This window comes from Contarinia nasturtii, unplaced genomic scaffold (assembly GCF_009176525.2).
Source record: "Contarinia nasturtii isolate CC-2019 unplaced genomic scaffold, AAFC_CNas_1.1 Cnas_scaffold_187, whole genome shotgun sequence".
NCBI lineage: Eukaryota > Metazoa > Arthropoda > Insecta > Diptera > Cecidomyiidae > Contarinia > Contarinia nasturtii.
Genome location: NW_022197544.1, coordinates 2,003,360 through 2,026,543, shown reverse-complemented (window position 1 = coordinate 2,026,543; position 23,184 = coordinate 2,003,360). Strand labels below are relative to the sequence as shown.

Here is a 23,184-nt window from a genome sequence, read left to right as displayed (position 1 = left end):
TTACAAACAATGACTATAATCGTCAGCATATTGTAAAAACCGCTGTCTGAGGTTCATAGATAGTGCTTTCTGAAACGGTTAATACCGAAAAAGTATCGACCATTTTTTGGCGTGAACCGTTATGTAATTTATTAAAATTATTATTGAAACAAATATCCACTTAATTACTGTATTTACAATGACGCGATGCATTTTTGAATTTTTCATTCACGTGATTGGGAATTTACGCCAAATGATTTATTATCATCGGTGATAATCTATTTAATAATATAACACTTGTGGCATATCAGCTTTTCAATTGGAACTTCTACTATTTGTTTATCCAATCACTGTCTCGACATTTAAAATTTGCTATAAAAGGTGAAATACAATTGAAACAAAGTTATTCAATTTAAAATTGTTTGCACGATTAAACGCTTGTTTACTTCAAAAATTCAAGAAATTCAAAATGAATTTTAAATTGTTGGCTATTTTCGTGGCGATGATTTTTGCATTTTTAAATTTCTTAATATTAAGTCGATCAATTTATAAATCATATGGACAAAAACTAAAATCTTGCACATAAATTCATACATAGTTGTAACGAGAGGAAGTTGTAAGGATATGGGACCCAATCCTGAACGAGTATGTATAAAACGATGCCTTTCGATATACCAGTCAGGTGGACGCTGCAATGAATAAGATATCTGTGTGTGCTGCAGAAAAGATATTTGGGATGGAAAGTGTAAAGAATAAGCTATTTGATAAAACCAAGATATTCTCTAGACCATCTTGAGATCTTAACAATTCCATCAATTCTGCTTCAAATAGTGATTTTATAATCACATCAGTCCGGATCTGAAAAAATTTATTGTTTCAAAATAATGAGTTAAGTGTTCAATTTTTCTATGGTTTACCCTTCTGCCGATTGAATTATTTTGTTTTTGTTGTTGACAATTTTTGTTGAAAAGAAAATGATATGTAAGCATTTCGGATGTGTTCAGAATATTTTACAAACACTGAAATCGATGAAAATTCAAAAATGAAGTGGCCAACTTAGCCTTGCCAATTTTTGGCCAACTTAGCCCCACGTGACCATTTTGATTTCATGAACACCATTTTTGTTTTATTTCTAATTTTATCGAAGAAACAATTTTTTTTCTTTCCTTTAACTCCTAGTAGAGCATAGGGCCAGTGTTGGATGCGAACATCTACGAACCCTCAGCTAACGTCAGGCCCTGTAATGGAGGGAAAGCAATAAAAGTTGCTGTCTGTCTAACAATCACTTCTATTGTTTTCATTCCGTTTCAGCGCCTGACGTTGGCTCCCTAAGCTGATTCAGCTTCCTGAAAATATCTCAATATAATTTTTGCGCAAATCCAACAGACTCCAGTCTTAATAAAGAGGTTGATGAGCAAGTTCCGAATACATTTTACAGGTTTTACTCAAACATAGGATCGCTGGCCAGAAAATATGGACAGTATCATGGAAACTTATCAATATTTGTCGTGAAAGACGAAATAAATAAAATAAAAACAAATATTCATGAAAGCATTCAAATTACATTTCCATTTTATTGTTAATTGTTAAGCCTGTATAATGAAAACAGTTTTTTTAAAAATAAAAACAAAAGAAAGAAGAATAAATTTTTGTTTTACAAAAAAAATCAAATTATTTTCTTTTTTTTTTTTCACATTTGGAATAATATATATGTATACATTATTTCTTTCTTTTAATAATATATAATATATCAATTTTGTTACTTTTTTTCTCGATTTCCATTAAATTGATAGTGCTGTGATGATGATAAATATCGCATTTGGTTTAATATTTTTAGCAATTGGTTTTAAATAAATATTATTTCCAGTGTTTGTATATGTGTAAACTAGCTAAGTGAAAAAAATGACTAGACTTTAAATTAAATAAATATTAAGGAGTTAGTTATGTTGAAATTGCTTGGCTTGTAGCTTGTCGATATCAACACATTCCTTTTATTCGTTTCGTTTAAGTGTTCCTCCACTCATCATCATCTTCCTTTATTATTAAATTACATAGATTTAAGTATTTGTTTCTGTATTTATTATTATTGTTAACGTTATAATAAAATCTCTTGCTGATGCATTTTTAGCACGCCATATCAATTGCATTCAATGCTTATATTAAATATGCAAATCTGTTTTTTTATTTATGTAGAAATGAACGAAATATGGCCGAAAGTATTTTATTTTGTTTAAACAATGTTCTCTCTAACATGGTATGAATGGGAATTATCAATATTCGTCGGATGTTTTTTTGTTATCATCAGTTTTCATTTCGATATTAAATTTCTATAGCTGTAAATGTTATAATATTTCATACTCATTATCAATTTGCCAGGCAAAAAAAGGTGTTATTGATTTTAGTCAATTATTTCAAGTTCGTTCGTATTAATGTCAGATCGTTCTTTGCAAAATGTGCTCGATCGTTCTAATTTCGATTCGACACGTTTATCTGGCACCAATTCGATAACATCGCCCTCATAGTCATGATTAGATCGATGCTCGTTGGCCGCACTAGCAGCGCTATGTTTTCGTTCTTTGACCGGTCGTATTTCTCGGCCAACTTTATTGTTTGTGGTTGCCATTTTCATGGTACTGCTTTTTGTTGGATTCATTAACGATGGATTTGGTGTCGATCGAACACCACCGGTTTTAGCCATGCTGGCTGGCGGAAGTGATAGCGGTGGTTGTTGAGCGGTACTCAATTTGGCCGATCGTCTTAGATGCAATGTGGTTGGGAAGTTTTTTGTTTTTTGATTTAAAATATTCGAAGTTGAACTGGATTTATTAACGGCATTCGGTAGACTGGTTGTCTCTTTTATAACCGCCGGCACCGATTTTGCACTATCGGAATGTGAGAGTGATTTTTTTTGCGCTAAAATTTGGCGTGAACGTGCACTTAAAAAACTTTTAACGGGTGGTTTTGGTTCAACGCTTCGTTTCAATGGGATTTGATTGGCTGGCGTTGTTAAACGATTTATAACTGCATCACGCGGTGAATTTATCGAATTACTGCTTGACAAATAGGTTTTAACGGTCATCGACGATGGCGTTGATGAATTAACGGTCGATGATGTTTGTGAAATTAATGCACTGCATACTTTTAGCTGAGCATTTTTACCAACAACACCGGTCGCATTCTTTGCATGCAATTGATTTGATTTAATATTTTCGATATTGTTTGATCGAGTGGTGTCGGGAAGCGGTGGCGGTCGTCCACGTGAATCAATTTTAACCAGTGACTCTTGTGATATTGTTTTATTTGTAATGACCGAACTATGAAGCGAGCCCCCCAATGAATCAGCCGATAAGCGTTCATGATCAATTTGGTGGTGGTGTTGCTGTTGTTGTTGTTGTTGCTGTGATGCATTGCCACGATTCGAATGCAACTTATCACTTCTCTTTGCTGGCGATGCCAAGCTATCTCGTGACATTGTTGTTGAATCACTCATTTTCTTATTATTTGTTTGATTGACATTTCCGTCTTTGATTAGCGACGATATCATTGGACTCGATGTTCTTGAACTTCCGCTTGACGATCGTGCACGCACTTTAAGTGTTTCTTTATTGTTTGCTTGACGTTTTGGCGGTTCCATATACCGTGATTTAACATCATGATAATTACTTTTACGTGCATTGGCATCAACCGAACTGCTCGATTTTTCAAGTGGAATACGGCGATTACTCGACTCGGATGCCGATCGACGGTATGCGGTTATCGATGTTTTTGATTCCGATTTTGATTGTACATTCGATTTTGGTTGTTTTATCGTTGAAATGAGATCTGGAACTTGGGCACGAGACGTTGATTTTGTTACTTTGCCTAAATTTTAAACGCACATCGAAATAAATATTATTTTCATTTTGCTTTTGGGCATATTGGGATTATCGAAAACTCACCGGGACCACTGACAGTTTTGGCTTCCTTTACAGCTTGCTGTTGCACATGTGCACTCCTGATTGATGTATGACCCTCTTGTGAACGCTTGGTATGGGCTTGAATGGCCATTTTGACTTGATACAAATCATGGGCTCGATTATTTGGCACGCTGCTCGCATTCGAAATAGACTAAAACGAATGGGAAATTTACACAACGAAAATTAGTCTTTGTTAATATATGATATGGTTATGATGACATTCAATTGAATTATGTTATTGTTATTAATAGATAAATGAATTGAAATGATGCGGGTAATTCATATTAATTGATTAAATTGTCGATACTGTGAGAACATTCCAAAGATTATACAACACACACGGTCTATAGGTATTGACACTCGCAATGGATCGCAAACAAATTTGTTTACCAGAAAAATCATCCAATTGACAATCAACATTCATAACATTACAACTATCAATAATTGTTGCTTGTATTAAATTACAGTTTTCACAATTTGATGCGAACTTGATCAATATTTAAATTGAATTTGAATGAAAAATGCAATGTGAATATACCTTTGGTCGTAAATTGATGCGTCGTTCAATTGGTTCGGTTAGGCATGCTAGTTTTTGTACTTTCTTTTGGAGTTCAGCGTCCATTCGTGGCCATTGATTGCATTTCATGGCTCGTGAACATTGTCGCACAATGCACTGTTCAACAGCAACCAACATTTCTGTGACCAATCGTATAAAGTCCGGATTCCAATCAAGTTCTTCTTCATCTTCACCGTCCATTTCATTTTCATAGTCCGACATAAAAATGCTTTTGTCAATGCGTGATGTGTGTAATTTGTTTACTTTTGCTTTCAGAACAGAGTCCAAACGCGTAATTCGCTGATAACTGCGACATGCTTGATCGGGTGTTAGCGATGAACCAGCGCGCAATAACATATTTTCCAAACGCGAAATGTTCCAACTTTGACCTTGACCCAGCGATAAGAAACCATCGCTTGCAATTAAACTGGCGTAATGATCGGTCACATATACATGTCCCGCTTCAATAATATCGCGAGCATTTGCCTCAACACCGCTAGCCCAACGGCATGGTGCAAGCAACGCGAGCAAATGATCACAGTCCAACAATGTATAAATAACCGATTCGGATGTCTGAAATAATAATAAAGATAACCGATAAAGTTTAATCAATATTTTACTTATTTTTTCTTTGTCTTTTTTCAAAGCGTAATCAAAAAGAGTGAGAAAACACTTACCATATGCGCAATGATGTGTTGTTTGCATCGTGTCACCAATTCCGATGGAAGCTGAGAAAATGCACGCGATGGCCAAACTTTCATATAATGTTTACATGCCTAGGGTTAATCACAAAGAAAAGAATGGAAATAATGGAAATTAATCAATATGTAATGGAACGTAATGGAAACATATAATGAAAAGTAAGTTTATTCCGTTACATACCCATCGCAAACATTTGCGATACAAATCATCTAAACCTTGATTCAATGCAACTGGAAATACTTGCATTACACCATCAATGCAACCGCTGCATGGCTTATGGAAACTGTGACAATAGTTTGTTTTTAATGAATGTGCGGCCACCTCTTTCAAACCCTCCAAACCAAGTAGGTCGGCAAGGGCAGCCAATTCCATTAAACTAATACCGTCCGGTGGATGTGCGGCACCCGAATAAATGTGGCACAATGCAAAATGTACAGCACCAAACGAATAACCCGATAATGAGATCACATTGCCAGCACTTTCAACCCAACCGCCAGCCAAAATTGCGGCAAAATACTGACAACGCGAACGCAAAATACATTTATGCGCTCGCATTCGACGTCCATTCACTTCGATTACCACATCGGTGGCAATCTCTTGCAGGAACATTTTAAGCAAATCTTCACCAAGCCGCCGTGGTTGAGCCGCCGATAGGCTAAACTCATCAGCCGAATCTAAAATATAAATACAATATAAATGAAAACAAAGTATACGAATAAAATGAAAATCGTTACGTACCAATTCCAGATCGACTGAAACTCGATGTTGCGCTTGATGTAGAAAAATCCGATTGAAACATATCCATCGTGTACTCATTGGGGCTTGTATTTGATGTAGACTGATCGAAAGTGGTTGGTAGGCTGTTGCTTAAATCTTTGCCCAAATGCGGAAAAATTCGGGTTAAACTTTTAAAGTTTTCGGCCGAAGAAGCAAGATTTGTAAGGTTGTTTCCTAATAAAATTCAAGACAAGTAAAACGAATTGTCATTTAATATTTCAAACCGCACAAAAAACTGGATATACCTGCAGATTTGGACATGTGATGCCATGTGTTACGGTTGCCAGCTCGATTATCAAACAATTTTCCAATTCTGGAACCGACCGACTTCGGTCGACTTTCTGAATTATGTAATTCGAATTTTGGTGCCGGTTTATCCATGTCCGAAAGTTTAACAAATGATGAAACCTCTTCGGAGACGGTGTTCAAAAGTTGTTTTTGTTTTTCAATTGTAGCGTGTAGTGTTTCCATTGTATGGCGTTCAAGTTTATTGTTATTGTTATTATTATTATTGTTTGTTGAATTTAAATTTTGTGGTCGACGTAAAACGACTGCTTCTTTGGTTTCTGGAATCGTTTCCATCATCACATGCGATCCAGAAATATCACCGTGCAACGTATCGTCATTATCATTATCATTATGAAATGTCGCATCGTCTGTGTCCGTATGCGAAGCGGGCGATGAATTTTTCGACAAGATATCGTCCGTTAATGAACCTTGACTGCTTTTATCAAATGTTTCATTGATACGGGCATCTTTTTGATGACGTCTTCCCGTTACTTTTTCATCTTGTTCCATAAATTTGCTGCCACTCGATTGCACTGATAGCGATGTTAATGAATTATTTGAATAGCTACTAAGTGATTTCGATGTGATGTCATCGTGCGGTGAATTCGGTGTATCAATCGACATGCTTGATGTTTTCGATATCAATGGGATTTTATCCAAAATATTCATGATACCTTTATCAGACGATGTGCTAACGGATCGTTTGTGTTCACGTACATGTGATAGATGTGGTGATTCTTTTGATGCATTCCATGAATGTCGTTTATTTTCACTGTCCGCTGATGATTGTTGGCTGGCATACGATTGATTTCGTCGACTTAAAACCGGTGATTCGGTTGAGTTTGTATCATTTCCTTTTACATTATTGTTATAAATTGGTTTTGCATTTGAGTCATGTTGTCTTGGTGTGCCGCGTTGTTGTTGTGACATATCATCATTACCGAAATCGATAAACATTGAAAAAATATTCTTTTTATCTTCACTTTTTTGTACTTGTTCTGACATATCGTTACTTGATGGTGGCGGTGTATTCGTTGCGTGTGAACCATTATTTGAGAAATCAACAAAAAATCCGGTGGATTTTTTACGTGGTTCGGCCGATGCACACGATGAACTCGACGAATGATAATTTAACGATTTTGATAAATGCTCGTCGCCTGAATAGGCCGGCTTCATATCATTCAATGACACATAATAACCAAATCCCTTTGTTGAACTATTCGAACTACTTCGATCTGGTTTTGAATCAATGCTCAACGATGAACTTTCACTGCCCCGTCGGCGATTCTTTTTACCACAATCGCTCATATCGACTACCCATGAATTCATAGCCAAACTACTGATTCGTTCTCTTGGCTTTGGCTTGGTTTCAAAGTCCAATGCCGACATTCCCACCGAGATTATTGGACAATTTTCGGTTTTGCGTTGCATTGATGGGCTTTCACATTGTTTTGGTGTAAAATCTTTTACCGATGCACCGCCCGATACTATTGGCACCGTATCATCATGCGATCGTCGTTGTGGTATTGAAATTGCATTACTTTCCGATGATGATAATGATGCAATGGCCGAATCACTAGGGCCCAAACTATTTCGTGATAAATTCACTTGTAAAATTGAATTATGTGGCGTATCGGGATAGATAACGGAATCACCTTTCGATGATGAATTTCCTATTGAAAAAATTGTCAATTCGCCAAAATCGTGCGAATCACGATCACTACTTATATGCGAACTTGTATCAAAAGTGCTGGCACAATCACTGCCACCGGAATAAATGCTTGGTAGTGAAAAATCACTTTGGTTTTCTTCTAAATATGGTATTTTTGGACTCATCGCATGACCGGAAAACTGTTGTATGGAATTTGAAAATAGAAAATGTCCTTGTTTACGCTCATTTTCCTGGCGTGTGTCACCACCACCACATCCGCTGCTGCCAATTTTTGCACTCTCACCGCGCGATCCATACTCATTTAACATATTCAATGAAACTGGTTTTGGTCCATTTGTCGATACACAATCCGTTGAATATTGATCTTTGATGTCGGGCCGAAGATGCATCGTTTCGAATGACTTTTGTGTGCTCAATTTTTGTTCATCCGATAAATTTATCACTAATGCTTCGGCTTCGTCACGATCAAATTCCTCTTCATTTAAATTCTCTTTGCTTTTATTCAATTCAATATTATCACCGTAGGTGTTGTGTTGAGTATTAATATCAATGTGATCGTCATTCGTTTCAAAACTATTATGTTTACTACCATATGTTGTTGAAGTTTTTATTTGTGTACCACCACTACCGTTGCCACCACTACTATTTGACTCATGTCGACTTGTGGTTGCATGCGATAGATTCGATTCGTATGCCATGTTTGTTGTGTACGACATTTCACCATCGTCCAACAGAGTCGATGCATCAATGAAACAATTTATTTCACCTCCGCCGCCAGCATGTGGTTTTTGCGGTTCAGTTACCGGTTTATCGGTGTAGGCCATTGTTTTTGATTTTCTTGATGGTGGATAAATTGATTCCCAACTGCCAACCGTTTCCGAGGACACCGATGACGAATCAATGCCACCAAATGCGCTCAACGCTGCATCGGTATTTGATGTTGATGCCGGTGTTTTCTTTTCTTCGTTTTGTCGTTGTTTTTCTTCTTTTGATGAAACACGACTGCTGTCAAATGATCGTCGTGCTGCTGGCACTAGTGCAATTGATTCACTGTCCCCCACAATTACCGAATTAAAATCATCATTAAGCGATTGAAGGGGTAAACTTAATGGATAACGTAATGGCGAGTAACGATCACGTTCGTCAATCTCCTGAGACTCTGGTTTTGGTTTTGATAAAGGCAATTCGGCCGCAGTCGTTGTTGTTGTTGTGACAGCGTTGGCAGCACTGGTTGTATTCCAATTTATTTCCTGCAAATCATCAGCACTATCACTTGAGCTGAATTGCTCACATTGCCTTTGTCGTTGTTGCACATCCGATAACGGAATATGACCAGCATTCATTCGGTCCTCTTCATATGTACTTATACCATTTTGAAAATTCGAATTACCCACAGACGAATCCATTTAGCGTATAGCAATCACATTCGCTTACGATCTCTCGGATCCAAAGAAATGAAAGATAACACTATTTTTCCATTTGAAGATGAACACTTATATTATGTACTTTAAGAGTGAATCGGAAAACTGTTCAACGCTTAAATTTACACATATTCACGCTCTTTCACACACTGTTTCTCGTTCGCTTTCACTGATTGACGGACTTGAAAATAAAAAAAAACAACATACGCGTACACACACAGGTTTCTTTTGTTCTGTCCAGCAAAATCTCATTAATTATTCAAACGTGTAGTTGCTGTTGATTCTGCTGTCGTCATTTGATGGTGTCAGATTTATAGTGTTCTTTATTCTTCTTATTAAATTTATTAAGTCGATTTTGCGTGGGAGATCATAAAATATTCAAGTATATTATTCATCAAATGCCAAACGAAGTTGCAAATTCTTTCTTCTTTTCCGTATTTTATTCAACGAGTGAATGTGGTCGATTGTTTTTCTGAAATGAAACGAAAAAAAAGTATCGAATTTAGAATGAGATGAAAAAAATGGATAAGAACAACATCAAATTAATTAACAATTTGAGCTTCAATTCCATTTTTGGATGGACAAAAACAAAACCGATGACGAGATTAAATGAATCAGTGGACGTGGACGCTCCAAATTAACGATGTGTTAGATGTTTAGATACGTTTGTTTTTAAGTTTCTCACTTTTGTTTTCAATTACATTAAGATGAACATTGATGGACTGTGAATTTGTCATGTATGTGCTTATGAAGATGGATTAGCATGATTTCTTCAAAAGCAAAGGTGTCTTCAAGAATGTGAGTCACAAATGGAGAGAGAGAGAGAGAGAAGTATCAGGAGATGTCTTAAAATTTGTTTTCATTTGTTTTCAACGCCATACATATATTAATGATGGTTACTATTTTTGATTTCGGAAGTTTTCACATCCATATTTGTTTTAAATTGACACAAATATTAATTCATACCGATCCATTTAGCACAATCACGCCAAACAAAATACACAAAGAGAAGCGTGATTCAATGGCAACGCACGACAAATTATTACAACAATATGAGATACGCGCAACTTACTACAAAAAAAAACTATTTCAGTGCCATGGCGCACCATTTGAACTTGCGCTGTTTTTTTTTTCGGTTGACGTTCGAATGGCCGTTGCCATTTTAATGGAGCATATACATTAGATGTCAGACGATATCGATGGTAGCGGTTATTTATTTTGTTCGGGTGTTATTAAAATTGCCATGATCGGCACACAAGCATGCACACGTATTAGGAAGACGGCAGATAATGTATTTCTGGTTGTGTATATATGATGCGCATGACGTAATATATATGATCCGCCCAAACAATAATTCGACTAGACTAGACTAAAATGATGAGTCACATACTCGACCCAATTTTTCTCTCTCAATCTATTGCTTCTTGTTGTAAAGAAAAAAAAAACAAAGTCTCAAAGACCTTCTCAAACATTAACTCAGTGTTTGATTTTTGTTGTTTGTTCTCTTTCAATGCGCTTAGCTAATTAAACGTTTTAAATATATGTATATCATATTGCCGTTTATCCAATTGAAATGATTAACATTCAGAATCATTAGAATAAGGAGTTTATGCCATATATGATCATTTGCACGTATGCAAAAAAAAAAAAGTTTTTGCATTGTTAATGAAAAAAATAGGTGGCAAATGTAGTGTATGTTTTTGATATTCATCTCAATTGTTTTAATAGAGTGTTTTATTTTTATGGTGTGATATAATTTTAAGTAATCTCTTTAAGAATGGCAAGCCACTTAAAACGAAGAATGCCAACTCAATATATGTCACAATTCTGCGCGGCAGAGAAATAGAGAGAGATGTAGAGAATTATTCAATAAAAATCACATCGATTATCATATTGACAATGACACATACACTCACGTACATCGCCGATAATAAGAATTCATTTTAAAATCACAGCGTGACAGGTGATCTTATGGACGATTACTTTTGTTGCTCTTCTCCTAACTTCAATTCTATTTTCGAACTATTCAGGTTATGCAGATTACCATTACTCTTTGTTGCTGCCAATTTAATTTCATTCTTGGCATGAATTGTAATGAAATTAACGCTTAAAATACGGCACTGGATAATTTTGCTATTTTTTTATATGTAATTTTTTTTTATTGGGCTATCATAAATGGTAATAATACATCGTGTGTATCCATATTGTTCATCGTCAAATACGGCATCGTTGGAAGCCGTAAAACCGAATTTGATATGAAAATAAAACGAAACGAACCAAAAAAAAAATAACAACAAAACACAATATTAATGTGTAACTGTTTCGTAAGTACGGGCATGGCCATTGTGCAATGAATATGTGTGTGAGTGTGTGCGTGCGTGCGCGCATTCTTGATGAAAAACATCTAATATATAGTATTGATAGTGTTTCTAGAGCACCATGTGCAACTTGTTAGTTATGTGAAACATTGATTCGGGGCAAAACCATTAATTGGACTTTGCGGCAATGCAAAAGGTCATATCATAGTGAGAAAGTGCATTTTTTGATTTTGAACTAATGCTCTAGAGCATATATACCATATTTCAGAAACGCTAATTCAGAACATCATACTAATTTTTGTTGGTATTAGTGTTGTTGTTTTTTTTTTTGTTTGCTTTCTTTCTCCATTTCAAAAATATATTGGTTACATGCATGGAATCAAGCGGCTGGAAACAATGGCAATGGCGGCTAATGACAATGATGTAAAAAAAAATTGTATATGTAGAAACTGTTCATGCTACGGTTGCGGAATATATTATTAGCTGGCGTTGGATTGTTCGGTTGAAAAAATTGCTACTGCTGTTGTAGCCGTTGTTTTTTTTTTCGATAATATGTCTTTTTCGCACTCGTATTTTGTGTTCCCCGTTCAGAACACAAGTCGGCCAGTGTTGAGAGCGCCGTGCACATCGAGCGTGTACATTAGATTTGAAAATGCGAACGAAACGAGAATGAAGAACGAATCGATATTTGAGTTTGAAATCTTCTACTAACTATTGCATTCACCACACCGTATATATACAAATGATTCTTTTGTTACAATTCAAAACTGAACAAAAATATTGAAAGAATAGGAAACTAATGTTATTTTTTTTTTGCTATTCGTCGTCTTCGTTTTTCTTCATTTTGCTATTAGTTTCGTGAAAATTTGGTTGATGGCTTTTGATACCGTTTTCTCTGAGAGAGAGTTTCCGTGTTTCCATAAACCATTATACACTTTTATAATTCACATTCACTTGTGACATTCTCTCTTTTCATGTCACTCTATCTCTACCAATCTATTTCTTTCTTGTTCGCGGTTGACCGCTAAGTTCAATATTCGAACAAATCACCTGCTTCAATCGATCAACTTTTGCGCATGTAGTTCCAAATAAAAATAAAAAAACAAACAATTTGCAAATCCATTCGAATTTCGATGTTTTCTTTCGTACACACCACTCCACCTGTTTATTTATTGCTTTCTTCACATATGATTTCCACTTTAAAATCTATCAAATGATTCGTATTCGATCGTTTTGTCGCTATGACATTTTACTGCACAGCGTTCGGTTTCCTATACAAAAAAACAAGTAAAATACACAAAAAATCAATACAATATTTGGTTGCGTTGAATCATAAACTCCCAAGCATTAACTAATCAAGTCGAATTTTTATTTCGCCAATGAAACGCGTAAAAAAATAAAATCCATCTCTCATCACATATAATTGGTAATAATGAGGCGAGCAGTGATGGTTTCCAATCAAAATTTATACGCACACACACACACTCACGCGCGCGAAATTAAATTCAGTTCATTTGTTTTTCTCCTTTCATCTATGGCTGGTTGTTGTTGTTGTTATTTTTTAAATCATTTCCTATTCATGTTTTGACATAAATCAAATTTGATTTGACCGAATCAGTAAGCAGCTTATACAATCACCTTGATAAATTGCCGAGTGCTTAATCGGAAAATAGAAACAAAACATACAAAATGCGGACAATATGATTTTCAACACGTTTGAACTGTATGATTAGATTTGATTTGGGAAATATTATACGATTATTTTTGTTGGACGTGGTTTTTGCGGTAGTAAAATATCAAGCTTTCTTCTTTTCACTGATTGTCATAAATATCATTTATTCGTAGATTCCTCAAATTGATGTCGGTATTTTTTTCTTATTTCGGTTAATACGTGAAATCGATCGATGTTTCTGTATGCATACGATAATAGTTTTGATATCGTATTAAAATTTGCTTAACTACCTTGTATTGGTTTTTTTTATCTCTTTTGTCTATTTCTTGAAGTAATGTGCCTCTCACGACACATTTTACCGAAAAAAAAGATGCAAAATTATCCACGATGAATAAACAATTTATTGAATCCAATTAATCGATACCTATCCCAACATGGTCTTTTTTCTTCAATTTTGGTCTTCTTTCAATCACACAAACACGAAGAAATGAATAAAAAAATAATATGAAAAGAAAGAGTTGAAACGAGTAATAAATTCTGTCGTTATGTTCTTTCCAAGAGAAACAGATGAAGAAAACGACAGAGAAACAGAGAGATGAGTTTTATATGAGAACTATAGAGTGATTTTTTTTTGTTAAATGTATGTCCGATGCACACTGACTTTAGTTGCTTGAAAATCGTAGGCTCGTAGAGACATTGTGAGTTGCTGGTGCTGGTGCAGTTTATATGTATATACGATGCGATGAGCGTTTCATTTTCTTTTTGACATTTTACTATGTATTGCGCATTCACTTTTTTTTGTTACCCCCCAATTCACAGTACGTTCGCATGTAATATGCTCTCATTGCTTACAGAACGCTTAGTGATAACTTTTCCCTACATATACACACATACACACCATTTCACTACTCACATTCTTAACTTTCATTTCATTGTTTTCGCATACAACGGGTAAATCGCTGACTTGTGTGTGATTCTCTTATGGTTGATCTTTTTGTTGTTGTTGTTGCTACTCGGTGCTTTAAATACGGTGCTATTTTATACATGTTCCACAAACAATGCCATTCGAATAAACCATTTCGAATAACTTGCAATCGAGTTTTTTTTTTCTGCTATCATGAAGATGATGATTCTTCTATCAGGGTTTTCATTATATTGACAGTGAAAAAAAAGAAGAAGAAAAGGAAATAGGATTGATAAAACAAAAACTGATTGTTAGTCACATTTCTTAGAAGGCCTGGTTATCATAAAAGAACCTTTGTCATTGTTTTGTGCGTTTTTTTTTCACCGATTTTTTTTCAGCGTGACATTGGCATTTTGGTCGATGGATGCACATTGGTCGATTGACTCACATTTAGAGAAACTTACTGCACATTTAGAAAAATTTATTTGATAAATGATAATTAAATTTTGTATTTTTAGCTATAAACGTAACTTGTTTATTGAATCAACACCACGGGTTATTTTAACACGTTCTCTCTAATATAATGATGGTTATTTTTTTGGTAAGCACAACGAAAGAAAAATATATAACTATATTACGTTTTATTCAAATAGATACGAATTTATATTGAATAGGGGGCATTATAGTGAATGAGAGCAAAAAATGAGGAACAAACTTTTGGGATGAGCAATGTCATTGTTATTTTCTTTCTTCGTCTTAAATATAAATAATTCTTCATTACTTTTTTAAATTTTGTCATCGAAAAAGAGAATAGTGTCAATTTATGCAGTTAGTGGGCCATTAAGAATGGCGCAACGATGCGCTGCCTTTGTGACACATATTCATTTGTTGTTGTTGTTTTTTTTTTGCGTTAAAGGAAAAAGTTTGCATTTTTTTATGCGGTGAAAATTCTAATTAATTTTCTTTTGGTTGACGACAGCTTTGGTCTTGCTATTGCCATTTTGGTTAGCGAGTGCGTCGTACGTAATTATTATAAATGCATTTCATGTGCGCAATGCACGTATTGAATTCAATTTAAAACGCCCATGTTTGTAGTAACAACAAAATCATCAAACAATAAAATAATTCACACAAAACGTGTGTGCATTCACTTTGTCGAATCACACACGCGCGCGCCTAACTATGCATTGCTATCACCTTTGCTCGATCAAATTGATCACAATTTATAGAGCGCGCGGTCGGGCCGTTTTTTGCCATTTGTGCGCTTCTCTATCATATCAGCTCTTAAGGCACATACAATTGAAACTACGTACAAACACATATGCACGAATGCATTTTTATTTGTCTCTCTTCGAATCAATGAGCGCACACAATTCGCAATGCACTTTTTTTATCCAATCTTCATCACATCGATTTCATAGTTGTATTTTTCTCTTGTTTCCATTTCATAAAAACAAAAAAATAAAATAAAATGAGCTGTGTGTCACCACACAATATCACCGATGCACACACTTGTTTTCATAAATTGCACCGCAAGAAGCAGGCTTTCCGCATAAAGTGTAATAGCAACAAATGTGTTCGTTCACTTTTGCAAAATGCATATCGCAATACCCCTCTTCTCTGTCTGTCTTGTACTCCGTTCATTTGCATCGATTAATTGTTTGTTCATTCAATTATGATTTTTCTATTGCACGAAATGAACTTGATTGTGTTATTATGATTGTTGTCATCATCATTTATTTGATGTCTCGGCATTTTGAAACAATGTAATTTCAACGTCTGAAGATGGTATTTGGGTGTATATTTAGTCGTTCGTTCGTTTTGTGTTAGATTTTCGTTCAAGGAAGATCATTTAGTTAGGTAGAAATGTAGCAAAACTTCGTGTATGACGGAATTGTCATTCCTGGAAACGGCTTCTTGCGTCATATATTGATTTTACTATCGATTTTTTTATCGCTTCATTCTTGATTCAAAATATGGAATGAGTGAAACATTTATCAATATGCATTTGACAGCATTCGATATTTTATAATTTCAGTGAATAGCATCTACAAAACCCTGACGAAAAACGTCAACAATTCAATGCTATATCGATCTTTTAAAGGAGACAATAAATGAATAAATAAAGTAGAAGTAAAAAAAACCTACCGCACACACTCTAATCACAATCTATATTGATCGAAATGTAATAGTTTGAGAAATAGATATAAAAAATTACCATATAATGTAAACAAATTCAAGTGTGATCACAATTTCAAACTAAAAACACTCTGCCCACGCAAAAATATTTTATATCTCGTTCGTTATTCGAAGGAGAGAGAATAACACACGCCGTATTGTGTTTAGAGAGTAACGATTCCCGAGTTTGATGGTTTTGCAAAAGCAAAAAACAAAAAAAAAAAGAACGTAGAGCGCCATTTCTTCAATTCGAACATTTTAACGAATTTGTATGTTATTTGAAATGCAAACATATTTGCTGTGTACGGCCATATGTTTTGTCCCCATCTATAATACAGAAGTAGAAATATAGTATACACAAACTTACAATTGGGTGCTTCTTCACAGGAATCGATCGATATTGTATATCTCCATGCGTCCCGATTAAATTTCACCGCAGATAAAACGTCCGTATGTATATAGATATATTTATAAAACAAAAAAAAAAGAACCAAACACTCTACACGCACTTGATTTTGGTATTCACTTCAATTTTAATACACATTCAATGCAAACTTGATTGATTTTCGGTTCGAAGGTTTCCCTTTCGTTCTATTTGACAAATAGACGAGGGGCTTTTTTAATACAATTTATTCTCTCTTTTTTTTGTTTATACGAAAAAAAAAATGTCCAGAAGATATCAAGAGAAATACACAAATTCTTAATTTTAATATTATAATCGCGCGTATTTCATTATGTGTATGGTCTCAAACACAACACATCGTCATCGATACTGTTTTCACACTGACATTACAAATTGAAGCAGCAAAGCAGAGAGTTTGGAATAAACACACCGGGGCGTTTTTGAGCGTGTATGTTTCACGATGGAAATTCGCATTTGGCTGCAATGGAACAGAAAAATGACTCAATGACACATCGTATACATGAATAAACCAAAGCGACGAAGTGAGTGCGAAAGATTGATGATGAGCAAATGTATGCTTTTGTATGTGTGTGTGTGTGTGTGTGTGTGTGTGTGTGTGTGCGAGTGTGTGTTTGGTGTTGTGTGTTGGTGTTGAACACTTGCGCGCCTGTCATTGTACGCTCATGAGCAATGCAAATCCATTTTAGCACTTGTGAATATTACCCTTTCAATGAACATCGAACATCGTCAAGTGTATTTCCATTGTTATTGTTTCTCTTTTTTTTTCTTTTTGTTTTTCTTATACACAACAATACGCTTTATAGAAATAGATGAGCCGAAGACTAGCTACTACGGCTTTGAACTGAATTCATATTCAATTCCAAAAATGCATGTGTAATTAGAGCAGATTATTTTTGTTTAACACAAAAATGTGTTTGTCAAGTGTTGATTTGTTTGATGTATGTAATAAGAACTGGTATGATATTCGAGGAAGAACCCATGGGAACCAACAACATCACTTAACAATAAAAATATTAAAAATGAATATGCAGTACCTGTACAGCTTTAAAAAAAATCGATGCATATTCAACAGAAAACCCATTTGGCTGTTTCATTTAAATTTAATATTGTTTTTTTTTTTCATTCATTGCAATTTGTTTATAAACACATTGCAATGACTGGTAGCTAGAATGACATTCGAATCAATCGAACATAATACAATTGATTCGGTTCGGTTTTTGTCTTTTTGCAAATGATTTGAACATTTTGACAAGATGCATTTTTTTAATCAGATGAAAATCCGTTCATTTTCATTCAGTTGAAATGTTTTCGTCGTGCTATACTAAATCGCAATCTAATCTTATGGTTCACCACTTATGAAAGAAAAAAAAATATTCTGCATATTCCAATAATATGAGAACCTTCAAAGTGGCGCCCTCTCAATTGCTCCATGGTCTACATGAAATTTCGTTTCTAAATTTAAATTGCGGATTTTTCTTAATTGTAAACCTCTAATAACTAAAAATTCCATTTTATTTCGAGTATGATTTAATCATATTTTTAATACTGTATCAACAGATTCTAAGCTCCGGTAGTTTTCATACGATTCAAAATTGAGCGTCTGTCAAATGTTTGACACATGACATTTCACAAATGTACAAACACACATTTGCGGTAGCACACTTCGTTGACAGCTTTCATTTCTCAGGTCTTTTCCGCTTAACTTCTCAACATGGTAGGTGTTAAACAAAATTCACTTGAAAAATTATCGAAAATAATTTCCATCATCCATGCAAAATATCGACGAAAACCAATAAAATGTGTTAAATAGTGCTTTTATCCATTGTATTTGCAATGAATATTTTGTGATTTCAAATTAATTTATCGAGATTTTAATGTTTGTTTAATGTGAACAAACGGCACTGTACACCAATGTATTGCTTATGTGTTTATTGGTTTTGTGAATCGAATTGAAATTGATGAATGAACGCCGGAACAAAATTGAATTTTCACTAATGTTTCAATTTTATTCTAGGGTCGTGTTCGTACGAAGACTATCAAGAAGGCCGCTAAGGTCATTATTGAAAAATACTACACCCGCTTGACCATGGATTTCCACACAAATAAGCGTATTTGTGAAGAAGTCGCCATTATTCCAACCAAATCACTTCGTAACAAAATCGCTGGGTAAGTTTTCAATTCAAAGTGATTCATATTGTTTTACGGTGCAAATGAAAAGTGGAACGATTCATAATTAGAGAAAATAGAAAAAAAAACGAAACCGAAACATGGTGTGGTGTCAGGATTTGCGCAAAAACAAAATATTGACTTGGCATAACCAAAAACTCGGTAAAGTGTGTTCAATGTTTAACTAGTGTTGCTTGTGTGACATGTGAGTTTTTCGGTGTGAAAAAAAAAACGTCTGATACTTTGTTCGTAACTTTAACTATAACACTGGTCATTGTTACAGTCATAGTCAGACAGATAATTTGTCCATTAACGCATCCAGAATAAAATTTCATTCGATTTTTATTTTGAACAACAAATTAATGGCACATTTATACCGCGATTCGAGTGAATCATGTCATTCTAATGAATTCCACATATTTGCATCATATCAATGTAAATATCTTATTTCTAATGTTATGTTCATTTCATTTTCATATGCAGATACGTTACGCATTTAATGGGCCGTCTTCGTCACTCACAAGTGCGCGGTATTTCAATCAAATTGCAAGAAGAAGAACGTGAACGTCGTGATAACTATGTACCAGCTGTATCAGCATTGGAACATGATATCATCGAAGTTGATCCAGAAACCAAGGAGATGTTGAAACTTTTGGACTTTAACAACATCAGTGGTCTTCAACTTACACAAGCCACCACCCAAAATTACAACAACCGTCGTAATTAAATTTTGAAAATTTACATTAAATGGCAACACATAATGTATAATGTGCGACGCAACCTCTTTTGTGCTCTCATAACAACGAGTGTATGAAAATAAATTGATTTAACATCAACATCAAATAAAACACAATACAATTATTGAACATGGCAAACACTTTTATTTCATAATCTTTATTGGCTGTATTTATTATTTATATGCAAAGTTACTTTTGTAACGCCTTCTTCAATTTATTTTTCATTTTATTCTTGAACTTTTCGTTTTGTGTTGGTGAGCTTTTATTGCCGGAATTTTTCTGTTGGTTTTGTGAACCATACTTTTGTTGTTTGACGAATTTCTTTGGATTGATTCCGAATGCCTTAAGACGTTCATCACTTAATCCCTTTTGCTTGATAATCTTATTCGGTCTACTCTTTTTGTCAATGGTCTTATGGGCCACCTTTTTTAGTGTGACTTTATGCTTTATTTTAGATGTTTCTACTGGTTTTTGTTTCAGTTGTAGTTTCGATTGAGGTTTCGTTTCTTCCGTTGATTGTTTTTGTGGAGTCTGCTCGACTTTCATCTCTTCAGCTTGTTGTATATCAACTGACGATGTGATTGCTGCAGATGTATTTATAGATGTACTTGTCACTGATGTACTTGCTTCAGTGGAAACATTCGTTTTATTTTTCTTCTTTTTCTTTTTCTTTTCTTCAGCATTTTCTCCATCACGATGCATAGGCACACCATTTTCTAATATAGTAGCTGGTTTATTGCATTCAACAACAATTGGACCCTCTTCCACCTCCGCTTCATCGTCCGACCTAAAAAACAAACCAAAACCAAATGTCAATATCAAATGAAATGATTTTTTAATTGTGTGACCAAAGGTAATGATAAAAGAAGACATACGGTTCATAAAGACTTCGTAAAATTTTACGTTTAAGTGCGTCGTTCCTGGCTTTCCTCTGAAAAATCATTTGTTCATTACGTTCTACATGCTCTGGTCGGATTTGTGTTGCCTTCTTAAGACTGGCCCAAGCGTTCAATTCCTTATTCTTCGCACCAAGAATCTAAAGTACACCCCAAAAAGAACATGAAATACATTGGGCTGAAGCAGGCAAAATGATTTGAAAATACCTCATCAATCGATAGTCCATAATCACATGGTGTTGTCTCAACATATTTGAATCGACATTTCACATCTCCGATTATATCCTCACAATCCAGTTTATAGTATTCATCCAAGTATTCGCTGAACGTTTTTTCATCGTTTGGATCGAATTTCGGTTTATCGGCTTCGAACATTTCCATGAATTTTGATTTACGTTTACCACGTTTGCGTTTCCGTGTACTTTCGATCATTTCATCTTGAAACGATTTTTTCTGGTCTTTTTGTGATTCATCATAATCACAATCCATGTTAAAATCATCATCTTCACAGTGTGGATCCGCATTTGTGTTATCCTCGTCACCAATTTCATCGTAATTTTCAACTTGTAAATCTTCGATATCGGAAGGAGCTTCTGGTTTTTCATCACCTTCATCGACTTCATAGTATTCACTATTGAATATAGCCTGCATTTTCTTATCATATTCGTCCGGATCAAAGTCACCATCCAAATCCATTTCATCGACATTCAATTCATCGGTTCCTGTGACTGCTTTCAATTGTTCAATTTTTTCTTCAATCTCTTTGCGTTTCAATTCTTTTAACATTTCGATTTCCTGGAATTTTTCTTTCTTTTCAATTTCCTTTCGATCCCTTCGTTCGGCACGTTTTTCCTTACGTCGAGTATCAACTTTACGCACCGAATGCTCAACCGTTCGTGGATATCGCTTTATAAATTCTTGATCAGGATCTTCAAATCGAAAATTGTATTTGTGCTCGAATTCAGTTTGTTTCTCTTCAAAATCATCATCGTCGACAATTTCATCGTATGTTGGAATTTCATCGTCATCTTTGTCCGCATAACCATTTGATAAAATATAATCACGAAGGAATTTCTCATCTTTTGAAAGTTTATTATTCGACCAAATGTCATTGATACTTTTCTCTTTGATTTCAGTATGTTCGATCAGCCATTTTTCTTGCTCTTTGTCATCTTCTTCCTGTGAATATAGAAAAAACACGCTCAGACCAATGGCAACACGAAATATTTTTTTAAATTTACCTCCTCTTTCTTTGTCTTTTCACGTTTACTAAACAAGCCACCAATGTCGTTTTCATCTTCTGATTCATCGATGTTTCCAACTTTTCCGAGAATTTCACTTTTTATCATTTTCTGTTCTTCATTATAGGTTGGTGATTGTGCTCTCTTGTTGCTGGTCTCATTGTCATCATCAGACTCTTCATCGAATGCTCCACCATTCTTCAGTAATAAATCCTGTTCATACTGTTTGATGGTTAATTTCTTTGTCTTCTTTTTGGGCGCTGACTCATCAGCATCCAAGTCATCCGCATCGTGACTGGTTCCATCGAAGAATTTTGTTGATTTATCGTAAATTGTTGGATCTTTTCGTTTCAACGATGATAACGTTTTGTAGAATTCATTGTCAAATTTTGGATTGAATGCTATTTCATCATCTTCCGAACTATCCGAGTCTGAGCTGGAATCCGATTCATCGCCGGCCTCCTTATCTTTCACTATTGCAACAAAAAGAAAAACATACACGTTACGAGGTTAGATAGAGTCAAAATGATTATTCACACATTTTACTCACGCTTTTTTAACAATTCTTTTTGCCGATATGTGTTGTATGACTTGGCATAGTCTTTATTGGTTTTGAAACCAATCTCATCATCCGACACATCATCATTATCAAACAACGCTTTACTCATTTTCAAGTTTAAATCAATTAAATTGTTCAACTCAAATATTACCACCAAATTGTATGAATGAAACACGTTTTGATTATGTTTACCTATTTTGAAGTGTCAGTCGCACATTGATGAACGCTTTCAATGCTCGTGATTCTTCAAGCACTGAACGCACTCAATTCTCAACTCGTACTGTGTTTTTATTATTGGAACCAATTTCAAATTTATTTACTCATCAGACACAAATTGAAACTATTATAACTTTTATATATTAAAATGAAGAAAAAAAAACGAAGCAAATTTTTTTAACTAAAATAAACGTGATATTTTTCGTTCAATAAAATAGAAAGTTTATTTTCGATTATAATTTTTACTTTTTTTATTTATTTTAAGGAATAATTATAAAAACAAGACACCTAAAAAAGATAATTAAAAAATTAAGATAATTTTGTTGAAATAAATAATGGTAAAATAATATAAATCGAATTTTAATAAATCGAAAAACCTTCTTTCAAACTTGAAAATTTGTATTTCAAATAAATAATAAAAGGATGAATTTTTTTTCAAAATTATAAATTTTAAAAGTAATTTTTCCACTATTAAATTAGAAGTTATTAAAAGTAATTTTCCACAAATAGTAGAAAATGATT

At 34.5% G+C, this 23,184-nt stretch overlaps 3 protein-coding genes across 5 annotated transcripts; 1 reads left to right on the top strand and 2 right to left on the bottom strand.

The window, feature by feature from the left end:
• Positions 1–1,699: 1,699 nt before the first annotated feature.
• Positions 1,700–17,215, bottom strand: LOC116336689 (serine-rich adhesin for platelets). Of its 3 annotated transcripts, none has more exons than XM_031760721.1 (8): positions 16,791–17,215; positions 6,216–9,823; positions 5,932–6,144; positions 5,374–5,867; positions 5,169–5,267; positions 4,474–5,064; positions 3,918–4,086; positions 1,700–3,840 (listed from the first exon to the last, which is right to left on the bottom strand). In XM_031760721.1, exons 2-8 carry the CDS (start codon positions 9,334–9,336, stop codon positions 2,378–2,380), a joined length of 6,150 nt encoding a protein of 2,049 aa, XP_031616581.1. In that variant the 5' UTR covers positions 9,337–9,823; positions 16,791–17,215; the 3' UTR covers positions 1,700–2,377. The 3 variants fall into 3 exon arrangements, with proteins under 3 accessions (XP_031616581.1, XP_031616582.1, XP_031616583.1); XM_031760722.1 differs by lacking the exon at positions 16,791–17,215 and adding an exon at positions 13,766–13,827; XM_031760723.1 differs by lacking the exon at positions 16,791–17,215 and adding an exon at positions 13,632–13,710.
• A 1,214-nt stretch (positions 17,216–18,429) lies between these two features.
• LOC116336696 (40S ribosomal protein S17) lies at positions 18,430–19,879 on the top strand. The gene is made up of 3 exons (XM_031760732.1): positions 18,430–18,561; positions 18,862–19,013; positions 19,497–19,879. The coding sequence occupies exons 1-3, from the start codon at positions 18,559–18,561 to the stop codon at positions 19,738–19,740; spliced, it is 399 nt and encodes a 132-aa protein (XP_031616592.1). The 5' UTR covers positions 18,430–18,558; the 3' UTR covers positions 19,741–19,879.
• On the bottom strand, positions 19,872–22,640 carry LOC116336690 (protein KRI1 homolog). Its single transcript, XM_031760724.1, has 5 exons — positions 22,438–22,640; positions 21,888–22,360; positions 20,854–21,825; positions 20,626–20,786; positions 19,872–20,537 (listed from the first exon to the last, which is right to left on the bottom strand). The coding sequence occupies exons 1-5, from the start codon at positions 22,553–22,555 to the stop codon at positions 19,940–19,942; spliced, it is 2,322 nt and encodes a 773-aa protein (XP_031616584.1). The 5' UTR covers positions 22,556–22,640; the 3' UTR covers positions 19,872–19,939.
• Between the last annotated feature and the right edge of the window lie 544 nt (positions 22,641–23,184).